The sequence below is a fragment of the Mytilus edulis genome, chromosome 13 (assembly GCF_963676685.1).
Source record: "Mytilus edulis chromosome 13, xbMytEdul2.2, whole genome shotgun sequence".
In the NCBI taxonomy this organism is placed as follows: Eukaryota; Metazoa; Mollusca; class Bivalvia; order Mytilida; family Mytilidae; genus Mytilus; species Mytilus edulis.
The window spans coordinates 51781380-51808161 of record NC_092356.1 but is presented as its reverse complement, the minus strand read 5'-3'; the positions used below and the strand labels follow the sequence as shown (position 1 = coordinate 51808161).

The window sequence follows — 26782 nt, the reverse complement described above, 5'->3', positions numbered from 1 at the left end:
ACCCAAAGGAACATCGCCGTCTTAAAAGGGAACATCAATAATAGGGAATGAAAAAAAACGTCTTTTTTGTCGTAAACTTCAGTATGTACTTTTAATATATCAAAAAAGTTCCATTCTAAGAGAATGGCGAAAAATGCCTTATCTGGACATAAAAACCAGTAAAACGTTTAATCCCGTTGCAAATGTTTACACCTGTCCTAAGTCAGGAATCTGATGTACAGTAGTTGTCGTTTGTTTATGTTTTTTATTCGTGTTTCTCGTTTCTCGTTTTTTTTAATTTTATATAGATTAGACCGTTGGTTTTCCCGTTTGAATGGTTTTACACTAGTCTTTTTGGGGCCCTTTATAGCTTGTTGTTCGGTGTGAGCCAAGGCTCCGCGTTGAAGGCTGTGCATTGACCTATAATGGTTTACTTTTTTTAAATTGTTTTTCGGATGGAGAGTTGTCTCATTGGCACTCACACCACATCTTCCTATATCTATATAAAAACCTGAAATCAGGTCATGTGCATAGCCATAAAAACATGATACATGCACATTTTTCATACTTTTCCAAAACTGTATGAAATTCAAAGGTTTTTTCCTGTCCTTCCAAAACAAAATGTCGTTTAAGGGTACGTACCGGTCTCCTACTCCGAAAAAGAGCTAAAGTGGCTGCAAATAAATTTTCAATTTTCACTGCCTAGAAAACAGGATGTTTACAGTGTTGTCTTTCCTCAAAACATGTATATTTAAATTGATTTAATTTTTAAAAATTATTTCAATCATTCAACCTGTTTTAATGGAAAGCTAGGTAACTAATTTTTACAATCAAATACTAAAAACATGATACTTTTTCGCCAATTAAGTAAATAACTGGGTTTTCTCTCCATGGTTATTTTTAGTCGGGGAATAAGCCCTAGTTTGTTTTTTTATACTGTGCCTTTTGGGTAAATTCGGTAGTACATTTAGAGAACTTTGGATTATTGAACGATAAAATATCATCAAGATAACGGTAGGTATTTTTAAATGTATCACCCAAATGTAACAATGACGTGTCTTAATTGAGTTTGATCATGAACTGAGATTCAGGAGCGGATCCAGAGGGGGGGGGGGGGGGGTTCCGGGGGTTGGAACCCCCCTTTTTTTGGACGATCAATGCATTTGAATGGGTACATGTAATTGGAACCCCCTTTGTCCTGGGTTAGGAAACCCCCCCCCCCCCCCCTTTTAAAATGGCTGGATCCGCCCCTGAGATTTATAGTAATACAAGAATATCTGCTATTACCGGAGCGCAGTAAGTGCCCAAAGCAAAACCTGTTACTTATCGATACACTTTATCGTTGAAACGTACATATATGTTGGTGGTTATTTTTATAAATGAACTGTTTGCTGAAGTATGAATTATTGGAAATACTAAGGATTTTCTTATCCAACGCGTAGTTAACATAAGTTGTATTTGGCACAACTTTGTTTGAATTTGGGGTCCTCAATGCTTTTCAACTTTACAATTATTTAGCTTTCTCACTATTTTGATCTGAGCGTAACTGATGAGTCTTATGTAGACGAGACTCGCGCCTGATGTATCAAATTATAAACCCCGTACCTTTGATACTATTTACTAGATACTTATTAATAGATTATCGTTGATTATCGGTGAAAGCGAGAAAGGCAATCGAGTTGAGATGACCGATGATAATCTGTTTATCGCTATTTTACCTAGGACGACGATGTCAATTTCATGTTAATTTCGAATTCCTTAGCAACGCCACGTGCCTTCTGAGTTTCTAGCGATAATTTTCCATCCAAAGCGAGTAGCATGATATGAAAAATTATCACAAAAAAGATCAAAGGAAAAATGCACAAAATAGCGATAATAAACATTACACATATAGGACTTATCTCTGAATGCATATACAATAAGACGAAAGGACCACATTCCACGTCATCTTATAATTTTAGAACACTTATAATGTTACCATTTTACTACGGTTTGTGCCTTTTGTACCTTAGTTTTCAGTTTAGTGATTTTCAGGCTGTGTCATTTCTTTTGTTTTCACGAGCTAAACAAAGTTTTAAGTAAGATATATATGTTCGAGACCATATGAGTATTTGGACCGTACACGTACGTATACGGTCGGACTGTAAGCGTACGGTCTGCCTGATTATAAGAAGCTGGTCAAGTTTATAAGATGCAAATGTATATTAAGGATCAACAATACATAACATAAATCTCGAATTAATATAAAAAAAAATCAATTGTAATTGAAATAAAAACTTATTGTTTTAACTATTTAATAAAAGTTAAACTCCTGTATATCAAGACAGAATATTTATATCAGATACTGGACAAAAATCATAAAAAATCTGTTTAGAATACAAGGGAAAAAAGTATAATTTCAAAAAGTGTCGAAAACTAATGCAAAAATTGAAAAGGGTAGCTTTGTTACTGTAAGAAAAGCATTGGGGAATGTAGGGTTGATGATGTTATTGGTAAAGTTGCGAGTTTGTACTATCATGTGAATTTGGGATATAGAACTCTTGTTATGTTATGGGTGATATAGAACTTTTGACACGCAAAATTGAAACTATACATTGGAAAACAAAATGAATTTCATTGCATGCTGCCGCATAACAAGCAAGCTTTTCACTTGCAAGCAAGGGATGCAAACGCAAAGTTACAAATAATAAAGAATTTTCTCAATGTACTGCATGTAGGAACTTGCTTTAAATAAATCAAATTTAAACGGTAATAACTGTCCTTTCCTAGATTTAGACATTTCGGTTTTAAACGGGAAATTCCATATTAAAATTTACGACAAAAGGGAATACTTTTCTTTCCCTATTGTTAATTTTCCATTTGTACATGGTGATGTTCCTTTGGCACCATCTTACGGTGTTTATATTTCACAGCTCGTTCGCTATGCCCGTGTCGGTTGTGACGGTTTTTTTTATTTTAACGAACGTAATCTATGTATTACTGGTAAATTATTAAACCATCAATTACTTAAAACCTTTACTATTTCTTTCCATAGAAATAAAGATTTGGTTGTGAGGTTTGGTTGTGCCTGTAGAAGACTTATTTCAAACGGGATAGCACATCCTTATTTTTACGGGGGTATCACCAGCCCAGTAGTCAGCACTTCGGTGTTGACATGAATATCAATTATGTGGTCCTTTTTAAAAATCTACTGTTAACAAACTTTGAATTTTTCGAAAAACTAAGGAATTTCTTATCCCAGGAATAGATTATCTTAGCCGAATAAACCTTTTTGGAATTTTGGATCCTCAATGCTCTTCAACTTTGTACTTGTTTGGCTTTATAACTATTTTGATATGAGCGTCACTGATGAATCTTATTTAGACGAAACGCGCGTCTGGCGTACTAAAATACGTAAAAATATATGTCCCATTGCTTTCCTATATAGGACACACAGTAGTAGATGTTCAGACCGGTACGACATGAAGAACTCTATAAAGTCTGCTGAAAGGGAACGCCGCACAAAGACAACAGCTTCGACCAAAGTGTATCAGATTATTGAAGGGAGAAGTATTCCTGACTCGAAGAAGTTTCTTTCTGATAAAGAAAACACACAGGCTCTCCTTGATTTCTTTGGTAGTTTTATTTTTCAAAACTTTGACAAATCCCCTATGATTCCACCTGATTGTAAGCTTTACTTAACCGGAACGTTTGTAAATCCCGAATTGTCAAAGTTATTTATACCAACACTAATAAAGACTGTCGTAACTTGGTTAGCACCCAAGAGGAGGACTATACTCGTATGATACTCAATGCCTTAAACTTTGACACACAGTTTAGAGAAATGGGGAAGAGCGGGAGAACAATCATAACGACCACTAATACGAATGTGATTGTTCTGTGTTTTCACTACTACAAACATATAATACATACAAGCGAGCTGTGGGTACAGATGGGGAACATTAGCAGTGTAAAGGATGGGCGAAGATTTTTACCCATTCACCAACCGTGTGCCTGTCTTTCCCCAACAATTTGTAAACTATTGCCTGATGTGCAAGCACTTACCGGATGTGACCCAACTTCGTCTGTGTTTTAAGTAGGTAAACAAACTGTCCACAAGACTTTGAAGGAAACGCGCGACTTTTTCAGTAGTTTGCAGAGCTTCGGTAATATTGAAAAAGATAAAGTCCTTTTTTTGGGCATGAAAATTAATTTCAAACCTTTGTATAATGTTCCGAAAAATCTCTTTAAATCATTTCATCATGATCTTTATGAAATGCGTGTCAAGTTTGCCACCAGTAAAGATGTAAGTTTAGTCAGGTTACCTCCCTGTAAGGCGGCGCTGAAACAGCATGTTTTACGTGTTTTGTTTCAAACTAAAACTTGGACCGCATTACACATTGTTAAACCTCCTATTCCGTCACCTTTAAAATGCGGTTGGCGAGAGTAAAATGATTCATTACACCCCGTGTATTTTAAAGGGCATATGTCAGCAGAATTCTTGCGGGATCTTGTGTTTTCATGTGAGGAAAATCTCCATGTAAAAAGTCATGTGTTTGTTCACAACAAAACCTTATATGTTCGGAGCTTTCAGCTCCTGTAAAGGGTCAGAATTATGTAGAAATTTCCAATCATGTTCCTTGACAGATGAACCAGAAGATACTTCTGGCTTAATTCTGATGTGTGGATCTTTTTAATTGTATTTTTTAATTGTTTTCGAGGTATTGAGAGGTTTTAAGTTTTAATGAATTATATGAATAAGCTTTTTCAAAATACGCCTTCGTGATAGAAGGCTTCAGGTAAAAATGATATTTATCATTTATTGCTGAGGTTGAATATCAGCCGGCAAGGTAACTACTGTAACAGAATATGTGTTGATCTTGTATAATAGAAAACGTGTTTGAAAGACGCCAATTTTCATAATAAACCCATTTTTTAATTCCTTTTTTTTTTTTTTTTTTTAACATTTTAGAGATAATTCATTGCTTATTGATTTAAAAAAAATGTCTGTATCTGAAATCCAACCTAAATTGTTGTATATATCTTCAAATTTTGAAAATCTGGAAGAAATAAAGAATTTGATCTTTGACATTATTTTATGCAAAACTGTTACCACATTTTTTTTGACGACATCGATATTTAGCAATAGCACTCATTTTTCCTAATCCAATGATATATAATATACTTATTAGCCATATAGTATGTTTGACGATTAAATCTTCTAAAAAATATTGTGTCTGGTCACCGCGGTACTGTTTGAGTGGCTAAGTTGAAATGCTATTTTGACCATGACTTTCTACATATGCACACGAGTGGCTAAATTGAACTATGTTTTTACCATGACTTTGTTTAATTGATAGGTTTTTAAGGTTATATGTTCCTTTTTCCTCCACAAATGATTAAAATAGTTTTTTGAAATTGTTTTTTTAGCATCTTATAACTGAATGAAGAGTTTGAATTAGGATTTTAAAAATGTTTTATTGTATTTGTATTTTGTACATTGACCTATAATAGTTAACTTTTATAAAATGTGACTTGGATGGAGAGTTGTCTTGCTGGCACTCATACCACATCTTCATATGTCTATTCAATTTTGTAGTTTGATCTACAGCTGATCAATATAATTTTCTTCATCCAAATGGGCTTTAATCAAACTTTCTCTTTATGATATTGTGTATGGCAACAAATGTCAATGAGATTGTGACAGGATTATTCTAGTAGTTTATATAGTGTATAACCATTCAGTTTTATATATGCCAATTTCGTCAGAAGGAGATAAGATAAGAACATTTTATTTTGATGTATTAAACAGTGGAAGTATTATTTGGTCAAAATATCGTAAATCGCAGGATACTGTTTCACTATCTCCATAAAACATAAAAGTATAAAAATAAAAATACCAATGTGGATAAAGGTATTTTTTATAAAATAGAAAAACAGACATTTCAGGGAAAATGTTGGTTGTGGGTTTTTTTTCATAAAATTTACTTTACAAAGCGTGTAAATTGTTTAGGTACGACATGAGGGTCTGGATGGGGGGGTCTGTTATTCTGTAAACACTTAATTTTCACCCCTTTTTTCTCTAATCTTCAAAAAATAAGTCTATTCTTTAAAAGTGATTTTTTACGCATTATTCTCTAATTTATTCCCCAGTTTTCTTTAATCTTTAAAAAAAGTAAAAAACATTCTTTTAAATGAATGAGAACGGTGATTTCCAAACAACAGCAAGGTTTTCATTTGTTTCTCAACAATGACGTGTTGATGTGTATTGTTCTGCATGATTTAAGTGCTAGTTCCTTGAAGTAACAAGTCCAAATTCTCATCAGTTCTTTCCAGTTATTTTGACTACATATATACAACTAATGCTTTTGTATGGAACACCCTTTTTAATAATGACTGGATCCGACCCTGTGTCCGCTGGTTATGCTGCCTTGAATGGACCCTAGTGCTTCCATTGATGGATGTTCACGGTTATTGTTATTTGATAACCAAAACTTAGCCAAATTCACTTGATACAATTGTTTCCGCACGTTTATTTTTTGTTAGCAATCATCGTGTCTTTTAAAAAAAGTATGATCAAATATAAGGTATTGGCGTTTTTCACTAAAAACGTATTTTCTTGTCCTAGCCACTTTAAAAAAAATGTGTTTGATCTTTGCAAGTAATTTTTTGTGCAGTCAGTACATTGAATTAGATTTAACATTTTTAAACAAAGAAACAGTTTATTTTTTAGAGGGATTGATAAGATATTGACCCCTGAATGGTAAAAAACAACCAAAATGGCAAGTCCCTAGACCACCTGTTCAACATTCATACTCTAAAATATCGTTAAAAAATGAAGAAATAAATGTTATTTTTACTTTACATAAGTTCTTTAATAATTCAAAAGTATGTTCAGAGCCAACATATTTTAATAAACAGCTTTCAATATAGGATTTTTAATTTCAGAAGGTATGTCCCTCACAAAATGTCCACTACGAAATGAAGTCATTAAAATTTGCCAATAAACAGTTTTATAAAATCAATGTAATTTTTGTTTGCAAGAGATATAAACATAAGGGTCTTACAAAAGAAGTGATGCTTTTACAACGGCAATTTAATTGTTGGTAAGAAAAATTGAGCACATCAAATGGACCAGAGTGACACCGTATTTTTGTTACTGTCCACTACCATGACTACGAAACGGGTCAAATTCTCCATCAGTATCTGGTTTTAAAATTATGAAAAAAATATCAGTGTACAGCTTAATAAACGCTTTGATGAATACAATCAGTCTTGTTACTATTGCAATATAGGGATTGTGGGAAAAAAAATAAAACATGCGAATACGTCCCCTACGAAATGGTCCCCTACGAAACAATTATGAGAGAAAAACGTTTCGTAGTGGACACTACCACTACCATACAGTCTTTTTTTTAATCTTTTTTCAATTATATTCGTGCAAAACAAATAACAAGGGTTAGTTTCATGTAATTTTTATTATGTTTTTATTAACATATAATAGGGTTTATGTCAACTACGAAACTTTTTGTCCACTACGAAATGGTTTTGTCCACTACGAAACGCATCAAAAAGTCCACTACGTAACATGAGTTGTACCTTCATATGTGAAGTACTGTCTAATCTTTATCGATAAAAATGGTTTTCTAATTCAGAAAAAAAAAGAGATTTTTCTAGTATTTAAAGTAAACAAACTGGAATGTCTATAGGAAACATTTAAAATTGCAAAAAATATGTGTGTATAGAAGAAGTTTCGTAGGGGACTTTTACGAAACAGTACACAAATTATGAAAATAATATCATTTTAAAGAATATTTAAGATTGCAATTTTTGTTTACAAACAGGTCTATAATAGAGTTATTCAAAATAACTCTTGAAATTAAATTTTAGACAAGTTGATTTTCCATTTTTTAGGTCTGAAAGTTACGCTTTTATTGAAAAACGCCCGTATATGATGTATAACACGCACTGCATATATTGCCGTCTCTTTTAATTATCATATTGACGGCTTGACAACAAGATGATTTAATAAAATAAACTTTTAACAGGTCAAGAGCATTGCTTGATCTTAGCCTACTTGACAGGCCCGTAGAAAAACATGCAATAATCCTTGAATTTGTTTATATTTCAATTTACATTGTGTCCCCTCTCAGTAATAAATCTTTCCTTCGGCACTGCTTATTGATCACGAACAATAATATTTTGTCTGTCAGGTTTATAATTTCCCAGATAGCAATACTTTGTTGAGCCAACATTGGTGATTGGAAAAATTGGCAAAGTTGGTAAATAGTTGGCGTTGGCAGCACAACAAGAAACCGACGTTGGCCCAACAAAACTCAACCAGCAGTTATTTTGACACTATTGGCCCCTTGTTGGCCCAACAATACTCAGCCAACAGTTATTTTGACACTATTGGCCCTTGTTGGCCCAACGACTTTCCACCAACTGTCATTTTGGGGTTATTGGCCCAATGTTGGTCCAACATTTTCTTACCAACTGTTATTTAAGTAGCTTGTCCGACGATATTTGACTTACGTTATCCATTGGTTCAGTGTAAGATCTTCTGACTGAAACTACTGAACCAATTTTAATCGAACTTTATTTGAATGATTCAAGGTTATCGTAGAGAATATAGATTGTGTTTTAAGGGCATTGAGGACTTGGTAAAAAATCAAATAATAAAGTCTTACCAAATAGGACTATTTTAAACTGTATGTGCCAAGAGCTAGGAAATTCTTAGTATTTTGAATATTTCAAAAGTTTTTAAAACAATATTTATATAAACCAGGTGCTCTGCAGGGCGAAGCTTTATACGACCCCAGTGGTTGAACCCTGAACAGATGGGGCAAATTTGGTCACAATATTCAAGCTTGATTCTGTCTGAATTTGAATTGTGATCAAATTTTTGACATAATATAGGTTTTTGTCACAAAATTAATGTGCAATTGAAGATTTCTTCTTGAAACTTTTCAAAATTCGAAATTTGAAAAATTTTGAAAAAAAAGGAAGCCCTTCAAAAAATCCCCTCCCCCCCAACTTTTTGAATCCCCCTTGGAGCAATAACCCTTAAACTCAATTCCAATGGAACAGCCTCCCCTTTGTTATATGGTACACTGTGGTACAATTTCAGAGAGATCCATACAATTACACATAAGTTATTGTCTTGAAACTAGAAAAATGTTTGTTTTGACCCCTTTTTGTCCCTTAATTCCTAAACTTTGCCCCCATAACCCCTAAAATGAATCCAAACCTTCTACTTGTGGTTTTAAACATTGCGGTATGATTTCAGAGCAATTGAAATACTTCTACACAAGTTATTACTAGTATCCTGAAACTAGAAAAATGCTTCTTTTGGGCCCCTTTTGGGCCCCTAATTCCTAATCGGTTGGGACCATCATCCCCAAAATCAATCCCAACCTTCCTATTGTGGTATTGAACCTTCTGAAAAAAATCATGAAGATCTATTCACTTAAACTAAAGTTATTATCCGGAAACCAATGTGTTTTCGGACGACGACGCAGACGACGACATCATACCATTATACGATCCCAAAAAAATTTTGGGGTCGTATAAAAACCATATCATTGATATGTATTTCGGAACACAGTAACATTAAGGGCATACGATACAGTTACAGGGAAGGTAATGACGTTGCTAACGTAAAATGTTATTTTCGCGACGTCAAACTATGACATATCGGGAAAAGATGCATTTTTCGACTATTTTTTATCATTCAAACTGATTTAATTTGAAAACGAGTGCATGGACCCCAATTTTTTAAAACGACATTTTGTTTCATTTTGCAAGGAGATTATGTGGACCAAATTTTATAAAACTGTAAATAGAGGAATTTTTTTAATTTTGATAAATATACAGCAAAAAAAATACATTTTTTTTCTTAATTCATGACTATTTGATAAATATGAGTTATTTCTGAATCAAAAATGCATATTTTTTTAGGATACTTTTAAAATACAAAAATTACAAATTATCTAACAAAAAACAATTTGTGTTTATCTTTTAAAACAAAAAAGTTATGGCTTTCTTTCGAAAGGGAACATACGGCCATAAATCCGAATTTTGAGCAAATATACAAAATTTCTACCTCATTTAACTCAAAAAGTAGCACATGAAGGTATATTTTTTATAACATATTTGATTAAAGCAGGCAAAAACTAGCCTATATGGAAATAATCATCAAACTGTAAATACAGGATCAAAACTGTATCGTATGCCCTTAAGTAAGACTTCTGTATATACTATGCCTCTTTAAAACTCGACCTTTTTCTTGTATTTACCCTGCAGTTATTCTAACACTAAATACTATTTATTAGCATACTGTCATAGAGGAGATATGGAATCAGTCTATTATTTCAGGAGCATGTGAAAATGTGAACACGTAATTTTCGGCGCTTGGTAATTATAATGCAGTGCCGGCCCTGGTTTAATTAGAGAGGACGATATGCAAGATATGTTCGGACGGGCAATAATGATCCACACAGTAATTAAATGAACTTGAGAGATTCGCGTTGTCAATGTTATGGAGGTTTATTTGTCACTAACACAAAAGGTGGGAAAAAAAGGGGGGGGTGCAAATGCAGTTGATCTAGTATCTCAAAGTGCTTACCATTTATTTCACTCGGAGAACCTACTAAAAGTGGTCTCTCCAAATCCCACTGACTTTGGGTTTGTATAATGTAGTTTGTATTTGTTTTGGTGTCGAGTCTGTATAATTTTAGTTTAAAAGAACCCACACCTATGGAGGCTGCGTGTTCTTTGATGCCAGCAAAGTCTTTTTACCAAGTTTGTTTTCACTTTTATATTTTTACAATGATAATTTTGATAATTTTCTTTAAATTTTAAGAAGGGAAAATTCTGTAAACACTTAATTTTTATCGTTTTTTTTTATTAATAATTCAATATTCATTATATTTTTAGACCACGCATTTCTCTAATCTTTATTTTTTTGGCCCGTTATTCTCTAATCTTCATTTTTTAAGGGCATTATTCTCTAATCATTTAACCCCATCCAAACCCTCCGACATGCTGTGCCAACGAACATTGTTGGTACGGCGGCTGTCGTACCTGCCGTATCGGCTCTTACGCTCCTTCATTTAACAATGTTTAATGAAATGAAAATAACAAACTTGAAAGACAAACAGCGAGATAACTCATTTTCCTTAAATGAAACACTCGTAAATTTAATTTAGGTTATTCTTAACCATGATCACAGGTAAAAAAAACCTCTTGTATTTACATGTAAATTCGCGCAAACGTAGTACCATTTCTTCACGCAAACGTATAGCCATAGTGCCTGTCATAATCAAATTCGTGCAAATGCAGGTCACCTATTTGAAAATATAATAAGAAAACATTGAATATCTGCCTCATTTTTATATAAATATCAGCCTTAATTTGTTCAACTTTTATTGTGATTTTATATGTGGCGCCACCCTTCGCTCATTAAAATTAGGCATTGATCAAGTTTACACAAGATGTTCAGCGGACGAAATATGTCCTTCTTGTAACGTCTATATTCAAATCTCAACGTGTTAACTTTCACATTCAAATTGTTATTCACAAGTTTTGTAAACCCTGCTCACTTAAAATAAACAGATATGCAAAATAAAGGCAACAGTAGTATATCGCTATTTAAAAGTCAAAAATCGATTAAAGAGAAAACAAATCTAGGGGAAACACGTCAAACTATAAGAGAAAAGAGGAAAACAACGGCACAACAGAAACAAATGGAAATATGTACGTACAACACGGATACTAGTACATCTATAAAAATAAATGAGTATAAAAACTCATCCCCGTGATTAAATACCGAATTAGGACTATAGAAAAAAGAACACTTATTGAGAAAGACCTTAATATTATATTCTGCACATCCGTGTATTTTTGTGTTTCTTGACACTGCGCTTGAAGTTGTGCATAATAAAACGGACATATCCTGCTTGAAGTCCCACTTCCATCTCCTCGTATAATTACCTGAATTTACCTGTCAAAAAGTGCGCGAAAATATAACGGTAATATGCGCAAATGTAATCATAGTGCACCGTCTGTATCAGGAAAATTTCTCTATTCTTCAAGTTATTTTGCCATTTCGAAAATTTATTTTATCATCAAAATGTTATTCTCAAATATTTTATTCTTTTATATATCTTTTTCCCATTATTCTTTTTAATACCCGAAACAAACATACTCATCGTAAAAACAAATTATACCATTAATTCCACAAATGGAACTGTCTTACAAATATTTTAAACAAGTTAAAGTTAACTTTCCAATGGTTTTACACTTGTAATTTGTGTGGCCTTTTATAGCTTGCTGTTTCGTGTGAGCAAAGTCTCCATGTTGAATACCGTATTTTGACCTATAATGGTTTATCTTTATAAATTAATTGTTACTTGGAAGGAGAGATGTCAGATTGGCACTCATAAATCATCTTCTTATATCAATATTCTAGTATGTTGTCCTTACGGCAGAATCAAGGATATAATATAGACTATTGACACTATTAAATTGTTTCTACTGGAACAGATAAATGGCATTAAATTGTTTATAAAAAAATATAATAAAAGTTTTCAGAGAAACTTAATTTTAGAAGAATTAAACAAATCATGTGTCGACACAGGAACATATCTATTGACGGGACTTTACTACGGCACTAAATAAATTTCCGAATTATATATTTTACGTTGGGCGCATTACGTTTGCGCACATTTGGGCCCGATTAAAAAGTTTTACGTTTGCGCTCATTTATCTTACGCTTGAACTCAGTTAAAAATCTTACATTTAAACTCAGGTAAAAAAGTTAATATAAATATAAATAATATATAAATATTAATGATAATAATTTGTTAATATTCATGATAAATATTAAAGAGGAGCGAAAGATACCAAAGGGACAGTCAAACTCATAGCCTCGAAAATAAACTGAATTTTTCAGAGTGAACAAGTAACCCGAATAGATAGCTTTTGAATTCGTAAATAATTTAAGTTAGTTTGTAAAGTTTTATCAAGGCACACACATTGGAGTTTTTTTTTAAAACAAATCGGGGGGGGGGGGGGGGGGGGTATCATTAATACGATGGATATACTTTCCTTAGTGATAGAATATAATTCCAGCTTGTCTTAAGTCTAACTGAAAGGTACTTTTTCTTTAGAAAAAAATGAATAAATTTAAAAATAAATTATATCCAGTATTTACCCGAGTTCAAATCAGTTATTTAAATTGCCTTACATGCATCAGTTTGGACAAAAAAGAATGTTCTAGATTTGTAAGTGAGTGTCAAGTGTAATTGGGAAAAATGGTGAAAATCATTAATACGATGGATATACTTTCCTTAGTGATAGAATATAATTCCAGCTTGTCTTAAGTCTAACTGAAAGGTACTTTTTCTTTAGAAAAAAATGAATAAATTTAAAAATAAATTATATCCAGTATTTACCCGAGTTCAAATCAGTTATTTAAATTGCCTTACATGCATCAGTTTGGACAAAAAAGAATGTTCTAGATTTGTAAGTGAGTGTCAAGTGTAATTGGGAAAAAATGGTGAAAAAAAGGCATACATTACTTAATTGCACTTGAAACAATGTACCACCGGGGTGCCGAGTTAATTACATGTACATCGGGTGCTGATTTAGATGATATATCGATACAAAACATATATACAAATATAGACAATATTATTGCATTGACTTGACATATCAATGAGGCTTAGAAACGGGGAAATGCGAGGCTGTGCTGAGCATTTTCCCCGTTTTGGGCCGAATCCTTATATCGTTGATGTGTCAAGTCAATGCAATATTATATTGTCTTTATACTTCAATCTAAAAAAAAACATTTTCAATTGTTTTTTAGTGTTTTAATGTTATTTATTTGATTAAAATATTGGGGGAAATCCCCCTTTAAAAAGGCCTCATATCACACAGGCGGAGAAATATACAACACGATGAAATGTACATGATGTCATCATTACCTGTTGAAAACCGCAATCAATGGTGAACGAATTCGTTTGTTCACAGACTAAAATATCAACAATAAACATAAAACATAATGATTTATAGGTTGCAAACAAAAAGTATTAATAAGTGAAATATGTTTTCCTAAAAATTGTAAAAGAAACAAGTTTGAGTCGTTAAACGCTTCGTTGTTTACATTGGAAACAAGAACAGGTTGAAGAGGTGGTTTCATATATAATTTCGACAATTTCTATTTAAATATTCATGAAGTAAAGTGATATCAGGTCAGTGACTGTATATGACATAAAAATATACGGGTCAACGCATTTTGACTGCTCAAATAGAACGAGTGCTGTATAAATTATTTTAAACTTTAAATATATAAATGCATTTCAATATTTAGTCACCAATATTGATTTCGTTCTCATTTGCAGTAACATCTGTCTCATATTAACTAATTGATTGTATTACTAAATGTGAAAAGTTTTAGATTGTTAATCAATAGTTTCGTTTTGTTTAAAGATCCGGAAAAGGGGATTACTTAGTTAGTAGTCTATAATTTATATCGATCAATATTTGGGCCAATCAAATGACAAGAATTTTTTTTTCGTCCAATCAAAACGATGGATTTCCCTATTTTTCGACAGCATGGGGGTGGCCATCTTAGCCCAGTGAGAACAAAGGGAGAAACAAGAAGTCCAACGGCCAACAGGACATTTTAACACCTTTTTACCATCAAGAGAGGCCATGTCCGACTCCGAGAAAGAACCGGAGACAACATCCGCCCCAGATAAGAAGATCATAGGTATTTTTAAAAATATTTAATTGCTGGAAATTATAAAATCGGAAAAACAATGAATTGGGTCATTTACCGCGTGGTCACCACGCTGGATTCCGTTCATACATGTTGTCCCGGTTTTGTCTAGATGACTTGCTCCATTAAACACTAGACTCAAAAACTTAATAAAATCATTAAGTGTAATAGAAATGCAAACTTGATCATTGCCAAATATGGTCGAAGGCATGTGCAAGACATTGCTTTGTCCGACAAGTTATCTACTCTAGATATTTGGGAGATAACAACTAGCCCAACTCCATCTCCCAACATAGTCTCTATGCAGCTAAAGTACACACTTCTCTCGAAATAAATAAAGTCGATATGCGCATTTATCAATTATTGATACATTTTTATTTTAATGGAAACTTTCGAAAGCGCACCACTAAAAGACAATTCGTATCATGTGAAGTCGTAAAATAAAATGATGCATGCCTCTAGATGAAGAAGTGTTGCCCTTGAGCATCTACCCCACTCTTACTCTTGTCTTCCTTGTCTGAATTTTAAGTTATTTGCTTAGATCAAAACTCAAAAGAATTTGTGCAATAAAGTGATTCATTTATCCCTCCAAAGTTTCAAAGTTTTGCCCCTGCAAACTTTGAAAGTAGCATTTACTTTTTTTATTCTGCACTATATACATAGCTGGTAGCAGTGACATCAAGTTATCTCATTTACACTTATAGTAAGGCTAAACAAAAAAGTATGCATGTTTACGGTCATGTCATGCTTTACATTGAGCCTATGCATATGGGAGTAACATTGTGTGTGATTTTATCATGATCAGTGCTTAATCAAAAATGCCTAAAGCACTTTAGGGTAGCTAGGGGTACAGTAAACACGCATACTTTTTTATTTGGCCTAAGTAAGCTTGAATTGGGACATTACATTTGTTTACTAAGATACATGAATATATATTAATAACAAAAATATTTGCAATAAACGGAATATGCCAGTTCAGGGAAACCGGTAGTCCAAATAATTATGACGTCTTGAAAGGCTATTATAATTTTTTTCTTTGACGCCTTACATCGACGTCATAATGCTGAAGCCGCCATTTTCGGTTGGACTTTGAGAGCATATTTTGCTCTCAACTTTGAGACCCAATTTAGCCATCAAATTTTCATTGAAGGCTAAAACAAAATGCATAAACAAAAATTCTTACCTTTTATGTGTTTGTTTGTGCAAAATATTTCCAATTAATCCCTACAGAAATAATAATATAAGGAACAATTCCATCCGAGGCGGGAGCATGTCGACTGCATTTTTTAAAACGTTTGTCTGATTTCCTTTAAGAAGATTATAAAATAATTTTCACACCAAACTCGGTAAAACCCGAATTTCCGGAACCATTGTTTTACATTATCCGGAAATTCAGGTCGGTGAAAATGTACCGAGTTTGGTTAAAAAATATATTTTATACACCTAAAATGAAGCATCTTTAGGAGAAATCAGCTAAACGTTTTAATAAAGCAGTAAATTCCTTCTCAAAGTCCAACTGAATATATGAGTTTGGCGTTATGACGTCGATGTAAGGCGTCAAAGAAAAAAATTATAATAGCCTTTCAAGACGTCATAATTATTTGGACTAGGAAACCGGTACCTCGAATGACCGAATAACACTGTTATTATCCGAATAAATCTTGTATTTACCGAATAACACTTTAAATTTTAATATTAGCACATATTGGCAACTTTTAAACATTGATTATTAAATAATAGTACATGTATATTATCGATGTGTTCGTGTTACCCCAGGGATACTGTAGTTGTAGTGGAATCTGTTATGTGACTAAAATGTACTGTGGGCATCGTCACTTCCAACATAGAATCAATGGGTTAAAAAGTTCGTGCAATAGTACTGCACAAAATGTTTGAAAATCAAAATCTAATAAATTGATCACTCCCTTTAAGAGTGCAGGAATATTAAGATAACTTTCTTACAGAACATCAACTTTTTCTTTAATTAATTACTAAAATGTACCTCTGCATAAAGATATCCCTTTAACGCCTTTTATTAAATAATTTATATGTTTTTAACGAAATAGTTTGTCTATCAGGTTCCATGGGTATTCCTGTTCAAAAACAATGTATTTGAAAGTCCTGTGATTAAATTCTATTATTTTAATAACACTATTAACAAAACTGCTCAAAATAAGATGTTTTTTATTATTATGTTACAGAAATTGGTTTCAATTATCTCCCTTGAAAATGTATTGTAATGGGTATAGTTTCAGACTTGTAAAGTGTCTATATGTTGTCTGTTTAATATTAAAGGGACCTATGCCGCCAAGTGTTGACTATTCAAAGTTGCTAGTTAATTTAGCATGTGACCAGTGATGTTTTGAGGTAGCTAGGACCCTGCACATTGCAGGTGCATTCCACTCCAATCTTAATTTATTTGGTTTGTCTCTTCTCCTGTCGGACGTCTGTGGTTCTCTTTAGGCACTGATGCTTTTTCCACCAATAAAAACAGATCGCCACGAGATAGCTTATAGACTGTGCTGAAACATTGTTACAAAATGTAAATTAAAACATCAACCAGTTAAACCTCAATGATCATGATGATTCCATCTTTTTATATTCTGTCCTCTGTTTTCAGCAAGCAAAGTAAGTGGAACTGTAAAATGGTTCAATGTCAGAAGCGGATATGGTTTCATTAATAGGTAATTCATTTCTGTAGCCTTTTATACTTGAGACATAATAGTTTAAACATTTATTTAAACATTTATAAAAACGGTAGGTTAGAAATTTCATGTATGACTATCAAAAAAACTTGTATAAATGTGAGCATAAATTTAATTGCAATAACTGTAATACATGGAAGTTGTAAAATCACTTTATAATTTTATAGAACAAAGCATGGCTGAATGTTAAACAAAATTACTTGCAACAGTACTTGATATACATGTTTACAAATGTAAGATTCACATACTGAAACATTAGTTATTAACTGTAAAAGTTTTTAACTTGCTTTTCATATCTAGGTTTAAATCAGATTAATCTACACATATATTCATTAAGTTTTTATCAGGAGAAATTTCAATTAATATTTTATATTTTATATCCTTGTTACATGTATTTTAATTTTGATATTTATCTAGGTTTTATATTATTGTGTGGTGCATTCAAATTTTTGATTTTCTGAATGTGTGTAAGCATTTGATATATTTGGCAACCTCGATTGACTCTGATTTAAATGTATGGTCACATTTATAGATGGGATGATCTCAGGGGTTTGAGGTCTCCAGTTCCAAGGTCAAGTTTAAGTTATAGTTAGCTACAAATGTATTATATTGATCGAAATGTCTTGTTAGAACAATTTAAATTTCATGTACATGTCCTAAAATGTAGCTAATGATGATGAAATAATCTTCTTGACTTTTTAATTAGTAACTCAGAAAATTATTATTATTATTTTCAGAGATGACACAAAAGAAGATGTATTTGTCCATCAAGTAAGTATTACCAAACATACATTGTACATGTCTGGTAAAGATATAAAGTTCTGATGAGCATTATTCTATTTCTATATAAATGTTAAGCTCCCAAACATGTCCATTTATTGTTATTCACTAAAATGTTTCCTATTTAAAAACACCAGAACATCTCAAAACTTATATCAAAAGTGTCCTCGGTAACGCAAATAACATTTACAACAATTTTGATTTTATTTTTAGTTATACAAATTGTTATTATTATACAATTAGATCGATAAAGTGAGTAAGCGAACAATTGAAATAAAATATTTGTTTATTTGTATCCCCGTGAATCCTATTTCGTTACTCTAGCCCAAGCCCCAAGGTGACACTGGCTTCTGCAAAGAACGTCATTTTGTTTCATACATGTTCCTTTGTATATGATTTTTTTGTAAAGTTCATAAATATTCTAAAACTACATGTACATTGTATTGTCCTCCCACATTATGTTGACTTCTGATAACTTTAATTTTAATGAGCAAACTGGGCTGCAATTAATGAATTACTGATATTCTAAATACAGGAGATTAGCATATTAAATAATCAGGATTTTTTTTTAAAAGTCAGAATATTAAGTTTTTATTTCAATTACTATTGAACTTTTTATAATAATTTGAGATTTAAGTTATATTTATCTGTTATATACATTTGTATTTAATTAACTGGACCAATTTCTTAATGATAGTCAGACCGTATGCACATTTTGAAAAAGTATGTGTACGGTCCAAATACTCATACGGTCTGGAACATACGTATACACACACACAAAAATTCTCTGCATTAATATTGCATAAACCTATGTCTGAAATGGTACTACAAAGCTACAATGTATATGTAACATTAATCACATAGACCAATTTTACACTAGGAAAGACGTTTCAATTCCTATATTGTTATTATGATCAAAGATAACTGTTCATTTACTTCAATTAATTTATTTTCTGACACCTCTTGCTTAAAACTTGTCATATTGATTGGCCACAGTATTCATACTGAAAAACAGTCAAATGAGCTTTTGCCATTTTACTCTGGGAGAATTCCGTCCTCACTGAACTCACCTACAATGTAGGACACCTGCCTTAGTTTTCCAGTCGATTGACTTAATTTGACTATGATTCACAATACATAAGATGTGTGACTGTTGATATATTCATTTAATCCTTTCCACACCATGTGACAAATGTGAGTCATTTGGACTAGCAGGTTGCCATTGCAGTAGTAATTATAGATTTTGTTAAAGAGTAGGAATGATGGGTTTCTGTTGATTGTACCAACTTCCATGTAATAAGGAAAACTTGCATGTTTGTGGATAATTAATTTTCTGTAAGTTGCATACAAGTCTATAGAAAATTTGGTATTCGTTAAACATTTAATTTCGTGGTTCACCTGTTCCAACGAAATCCACGAAAATTGGTATCCAACAAATTATAATGAATTCACAGTATATAATTTTGCATTGTGCTTCTATAGAATTCTAATGGAAAGGTGTTGATTCTACAACAGAAGTATACAGACACTCAAATCTCTGTTATTTGAATCCCTGTTTGTCATCTTACAAATAAGGAAGATGTGAACAGCAGATTTTTGTTCCAAAATATATTCTTATTTCAGGGAACATTCATCTTTGTTAGGCAAGGGTTTGGATATAGTTCCTTCATTCCACCAGGAGAAATGATTAAATAATAATAATAATAATTCTTTATTTAAAGAGGGTTAACCCTTGGTTAGCGAAAATAGGGGACTTTGAACCAAACTGGGTTCTTATTTTGTGATGAAATATTTTTCAGACGGCCATCGTAAAAAACAATCCAAAGAAGTACTTGAGAAGCGTAGGTGATGGTGAAACTGTTGAATTTGATGTAGTAGAGGGAGAGAAGGGAAACGAAGCCTGCAATGTGACTGGTCCAGAAGGGGAACCAGTACAAGGAAGTAAATATGCTGCTGATAGACGTCGTTACCGTGGTAGAAGATACTACAGAGGTCGAGGTGGTGGTGGAGGTCGTGGCTACGGTCGAAGACAGGTAATTTATATTTGGATTATAAAAACTTGTTGAGCAAATTTAGAATTAATTTTGTATTTTAGCCCTAATTGAAACTTTGAAGGAAATCAACAAAATGGGATCTTTCAAAAATCATTTTTCAGAAAAGCAAAAAAGGTTCTAGTGTTTGTCTGATAAATGGAACAACAAATATATTTTTATTTGGCCTAAAGATTGTATATTATGATAAATTTTTTGTATATAAGTCAAACAGTTGCATTTTTTTTATGAGAAAAAACTTTATTTTAACTTTTCCATTTGGGAATTAAGCTGCGAGACTTGTACATGGGTCATATACGCATGATTTTCATTTTGACGCGCAATGCATCAGGTTAAACTGACAAAGTCCCACCCCTTCGAGATAATCCTTTCACTGCTTATAAAAAAATGCTTCTTGTCAAGTCCAGCCCTTCTATTCATGATTTTATGGTTGAAAAATTTCAAAAGTTCTATAAATTATGAGAGTTAATCAATTTAAAAATGAGTTTTAAACCATAATATCCTTGGGGGAAATAAAACTTAAACAAGGTAATGGTTGTCATTGTGTAGTACATACTCTCAACTTTGTATTAGTAAAGCCAAGGTGTCTCTTGAAGTATCTGTTAACTAGTCCTAGTCTATTACATTCAATTTATTATTCAATTTTTTGCCAAAATACCAATTATTTTGCAATTGTGCATTAATATTGGCCTCTTTTTCAGAGACAGGATGATGAAGAAGGTGAAGGTGGAGAAGAGGAGGAAGAAAGAGAGGGAGAAGAACGAGAACATCGTCCAGCCAGACGTCGTCCATTCTATCGTGGATTCAGAGGAGGTTACAGAGGTGGATATGGAGACCGAGGAGGATATGGTCCTCCCCGTCGTGGTGCTCCAAGATACGACATGGGTGTAGACGGTTACCGTCGTAGACCATTCTACAGAAGGTATTATGGTCCACCTGGCTACTATGGTGGAGGCCCACAAGGAGATTACGATAATGGTTATGGAGGCCAGGGTGGTGGAAGACCTTTCAGAGGACGTGGAAGAGGCAGAGGACGTGGACGTGGCAGAAGGAACTTCAGACGTAGGGTAAGACTCGTATATATATTCTTTAAAGTCTTCTGGTTAAGCTAATATTACACTCCTAAGTCTGAACAGATCTGTAAAATCAAATTGGGAAATGGCTAATGCTCCACATATTTAATTTAGGCATAAACAAATATGTATCTGTTTCCAAATCTACATGTTATTAAGGGGTGATCCATAATTGTAAACCATTTTCCAAAGGATACAAAACATGCACTTTTTCAGACCCCCCACCAGGGATGGGGTCGATTACATTGAAATGTAATCGATTAAATTACAATTACTTTGCTAATAAAATGTAATCGATTACATTACAATTACAAACTATTTCATATGTAATCGATTACATTAGATTACTTTTCTTTATTGTAATCAAGATTACTTTAGATTACTTATGATTACATTGTATATTGCTATATCAAAGTTTTTTTATAACTTTTTATCCGCTTATTTTGGTGATTTTTTTTAAAAGCCTTAATTTATTCATCTTTAAATTTTTTTTATAGACAAGACAGTTACAGTGTAAAATGTGTAATTTGATAAAATAGCTATAGACAAGTGTCCTATATGTAAAAGATGTAACTTTATTTTTAACTACAAATTGTAACCAACTGCCTAATTAACAAAAAAACTGAAAATAATGAAAAATTAATTAAGTATAGTTTTATTGGGTTTACTCCTGGTTTGCCCACTTTTAATTCTACCAATTATCTATTAGTAAAGAAAACAAAAAAGACAAAAGGTTTAATGAGCATACAATTGTATAGTCTGTTCCAACTTAGGTATATAATTGGAAGTGTGTTTTATATATTTAGGTTGTTTTTTTTGTTTAGAAAAATTATTTAAAGACTGAAATATTTTTTCTCAATAATTTAATATAAATTTATCTAATTCATTCAAAAAACATACATACATACATGCACACAACAAATAACAAACAAATGATATTCAGTTACAAAAATGTCTTTATAGTTCTGAATAATTTTCATGATATAAAAACATTAATACAAGATCTCTTTTATTGCAAACATAATTTAATAAATTAATCAATTTTATAAATGCATTGCATAAGGAAATATGTAAAACGAGGAGAAATACAATCTTTTATATATACATCAAAAGTCGCAAAACATTATTATTTTTTACAAAGTCACAATTTACAATAGTTCACTTCATTGTTCAGTTCAAATGGAGAAGATGGGATGCTGCGTCAGAGTAATCTACCATGTTGATGAGTCCTTGTTGGTATCGGTCTTTAAGTAGTTGAAGTCTGATGTCTATTACTCTGTATCGTCGTCTTTTTGGTGGAAGGCTCCTGCTGCATACTGGATAATGTTGCATTCTGTTAGTGCCTGTGTCTTTCTTCAGTAGCTCATTGATCTCGTAGATGATTGGGAGGGCATGTTTGAGTCTCTTCTTAAGTTTGTTGTGCCATCCTTCCAGGCGATTTGTGGTGGGGGTCCTTCTGTAATAGTGATTCCATAGAAAGCGGTAGCTTTCAATCCAGAACTATGTCATGTATTCTGTAAATGAAGTTGTAGCGGGTATGTTTTCAGCTTCTCCAATAACCAACATCCTCAACAAGGTGGGGTGGAACAAGAGGTAGTACTGCGGCCCCTCGTATCACTTTAGTAATGTCTTCATTTTCTTTATAATAGGACTGTAGTCCTTATTTCTGTATCTGTTGCCAAATACACGGGGTGAAGTGGAAGAAGCAGCCTTTCACATTTACCCTTGGCCAAACTGTTCGTGCTACGTTGTTGGTTGCTGTCTCATAGTCAATAAATAGTCGTCATGGTTGAAGTTTTAACTGGTGTTGTTAGCATTCATGATTATTAATTGAAAGATTTTAAATTGTTTTTTTTTTGTTGTTGTTATTTTAAAGAAAATGCTATCTTGGTTGCAGATTACTGTTCAAATTGTGTCAGATTTATATATTAAATTTCAGAATAATGTGTTTTATTAAGATTTAAAAAAAATTAAGTTGATTAACGTCAAAGATATTCAAATGAGATTTATTCTAATAAATCTTTAATTTCATTCTTTTATTTTTTACTTTTTTTTCAAAATGTACCAATAATTAAAACTATTTGTTGATAAATTGGAATAATAATTCATTTTCAGTGCACATTTTTCCTATTCATTTTATAAAAAAAATACATTTTACTGCTAAAGATATATAAAATATAGAAAAGTTTTGCACATTTTCCTTAATTTAATAGCAGAATATAATATTCTTTTAAAAATTTACAGGTAAAATAAAAGGTAAAAGTCATAACTATCATTCAGAAATAAACTATAATTGTTAAAACAACAATTCCCTCTATGTTTACATATACATGTAATTAAAAGTGGGCAAACCAGGATGACACCTTTTATTGTCTGTTGGGACATAATTGACACATCCATTTAATGTTTTTACAGGTGTTAATCACTACTTCCAGTTTTTTAAACAAACAATGGGTGGGCTTGGGTATTAAAATTTTATTGTCTTAATAACGATATAAATAAAGTTAAAAGTGGTTGATTGTCATTATTTGTTTGAAAATTTTTATTACTTGATCTAATTGAAATTAATAGAATTATAGTCAGGAGAAAACACAAAACAGTTTTGTAACTTAGGAAAGATTATACATTTCTATTTATATTAAGCAACAGTTTATTGTATTGATGAAACTTCTAACGTCACCTATTGTTTACTATGCATATTGTTTGCAATATTTATGCCATATGTATACACTGTACATGTACAAAATGTACTTGTTTATACTGGTGAGCCTTAAGGCTAATAAAGTTAATAAAGAATAAAAATAAGAAAGCTCATATTATACACAAATTTATGGAAAATATAATTCATTCAATTTTGTCAATAAATGAAAACTGGTTTTAACTTCCATTTTGAATAAAGTGGGCTTATATATTTATGCCAACCATCAAAGTCAAATAGGAACTAAATGTTTTCTGCATTTGAATTTCAATGTATTTATGTAAAAATTTTGGGTAAACTAATATGAAATTGGAGTTAATATCAGAAGTTTTTAATTAAGGAAAACAAATGCTTTCAAGGCATATTCTTGTATCATAAAAGCTCAATTTCACAAAGAAATATTGGACAGAAAATATCTTTTTGTAAACTGTTAAAACAAAAATAAAACACTTGGTTAAACAAATTTGTTATATAGATGATCACATTAAACAAGGTCCCATCATTGTGATTACTAGTTTCATGATTTTTCATTCAAGCTTTACATTTTCTTATTTTCATCTTGTCTATCAAAAACTATTTTCATATTTATACAAGATTTGTAATCATCAAGTAATCTTATGAATGTAATCTTAAAGTAATCTAAAAGTTATCACGATTACACCTGTTTTTTGCCATGTAATCGATTACATTACGATTACTTGTAATCAGAAATGGCATGATTACTGATTACATAGGATTACACTGCAAAATGTAATCGATTGCAGCTGATTACGATTACCCCATGCCTGCCCCCCACCCTCCCTCAGAAAGTGTACAACAACCATTTTCAGATTTCAAGACGAGAATCAATAATTCCTAATGAAAAGAAGATCCTGTCTATTAAAGTTTAGTTTAATATAGAAATTTGCATTGAAAAGAAACTGAAACATATCTGACTGTTTTATTTCATTTGATGAAAAAAAAGCGTACTGTAAAAATGTTGATTTTTGAACCCCCTCCCCCCCCAATTGTCATTTTGTACACTTTGGAAAATGGTTGATAATTATGGATAACCCCTAAACATATTTTATGGACTGTTCTTTAAAAAAGAGTCCGTAAAAATTGCTTTAAACAGAATGACAATATAGGTATTCGTTTGTTTCCTATAAACATCCAGTGGCAAATTTTATGTGTATTATCAGGACTAGAACCAATCATACATGTAACTTGTGTAACTATGTCAACCCTGAAATCTAAGAATGGTCAAATATGTCAACCATATTTACAATGTATCTTGTTTAATGTTGTCCCTATTTGTTAAAAAAAAGTTTGCAGGACGTGGTACCTGGTACTCTTAACAAGTTCTTAACAAATTACTTGTATTGCCTGAAATTAAAATTAGGTAGTTAAAGAGGAAAAATAGGACCTCCTACAATTATAGAACTGCAAATCCAGACATTATATACATGTAGTAAAAGACAATGAAACCCCAGAGTTTGAAATTAAAAGATTTCTTTTTTTCTTTTTTCAGAACAACAGCGGAGGCAGGAGAGATGAAGATGGCCAGGAAAATGGTCAGAATGACGAGAGAGATAGTGGAGACCAAGGCAATGCTGAGAAGAGCGATTAGACCTATAAATAGAAAATGCTTTATAAGCAGCTTGTAAATTATTTTGTGTAACTCTGGTGGACATGGCCATGTATTTTGTTGATAAATTTCAATTGTAACACCATCTCATTCAACTATGCAAAAAATGTTTTAACAACTGCCAATTTTTTATTGTACTAAAAAAATAGATAAAAAAAAAAGAAAAAAAATTGAAAAAAGATTTATACTACATATTAGTGCTATAAAAAAATTTGAACAAAAGAAATCCGATCAAAAATTTTAATGGGGCCCAATTAGAAAATTGACAACCAGTTTAGAAGATGAATAATATTAAAAGGTTTGAATACCTAAAAATGTTTTTATAAGGAGAGCAATACTTTGATTATAGAGCCAAATATAACTAAGTGTTTTGATAGAAAATGTAACATTTTTAGAATTGCATGATATCATGACTTAGAAAGTTTTAGACCTTAGAACAATTGTTAAAACATCTGGAAAGAAGGGAGGTAACTCTTTGTGTAAAAGATACCATGAATTTGTCATGATATATTTGACACAAGTTGAGTGACCTGGTGTTTTTATACTTTTTTCTTACAAATGAATTTTTTTGTATACTCTTTTTACTACCAGGTTCACCACCATAAAAAAAAAATGAATTCAACTTGTGGCTAAAGAATAAATGCAACAAGTGACAAAAAAATGTGTTTATTTTTATTTATCAATAAGGCCTTGATAAAAACAAGTATGGAAATGGGGAATGATCAAAGAGCAGAAAACAGTCAATGGCCACCAAAGGGTCTTCAACACAGCAAGAAAATTCTGCAACTGGAGATGGACTCCCCATGCTTTTTGGAGGAGAGGTTTTGATCTGCAGCAAAAACAAAACAAAGATTTTAAAATTGGTAATGGCTGCTTCTCTGCTAAGCGCACAGGGTGAAGGAAAGCAATGGTTGGTTCAGAGCAGAAATGTGTCTGGGTAATCCATTAATGTCTTCATGTTGACTGTTACCCTGCAAACAAACACTTTAATGATCCTTGTCAGCATGTTGGTCTGGTACAAATTTATATTCAATTTGCATAAACATGTCCCATAAAGTGATTTGTGCATGTGGTGTCAACAATGAGCTTAATAGTTTGTGCCGTG

The 26782-nt window shown here is 32.2% G+C and overlaps 1 protein-coding gene across 1 annotated transcript; it reads left to right on the top strand.

Annotated features, from left to right (window-relative positions):
• Positions 1-14559: 14559 nt before the first annotated feature.
• Positions 14560-26338, top strand: LOC139502039 (Y-box factor homolog). The gene is made up of 6 exons (XM_071291359.1): positions 14560-14734; positions 17364-17427; positions 18186-18219; positions 20028-20261; positions 20981-21346; positions 25561-26338. The coding sequence occupies exons 1-6, from the start codon at positions 14677-14679 to the stop codon at positions 25657-25659; spliced, it is 855 nt and encodes a 284-aa protein (XP_071147460.1). The 5' UTR covers positions 14560-14676; the 3' UTR covers positions 25660-26338.
• The last annotated feature ends 444 nt before the right edge of the window (positions 26339-26782 follow it).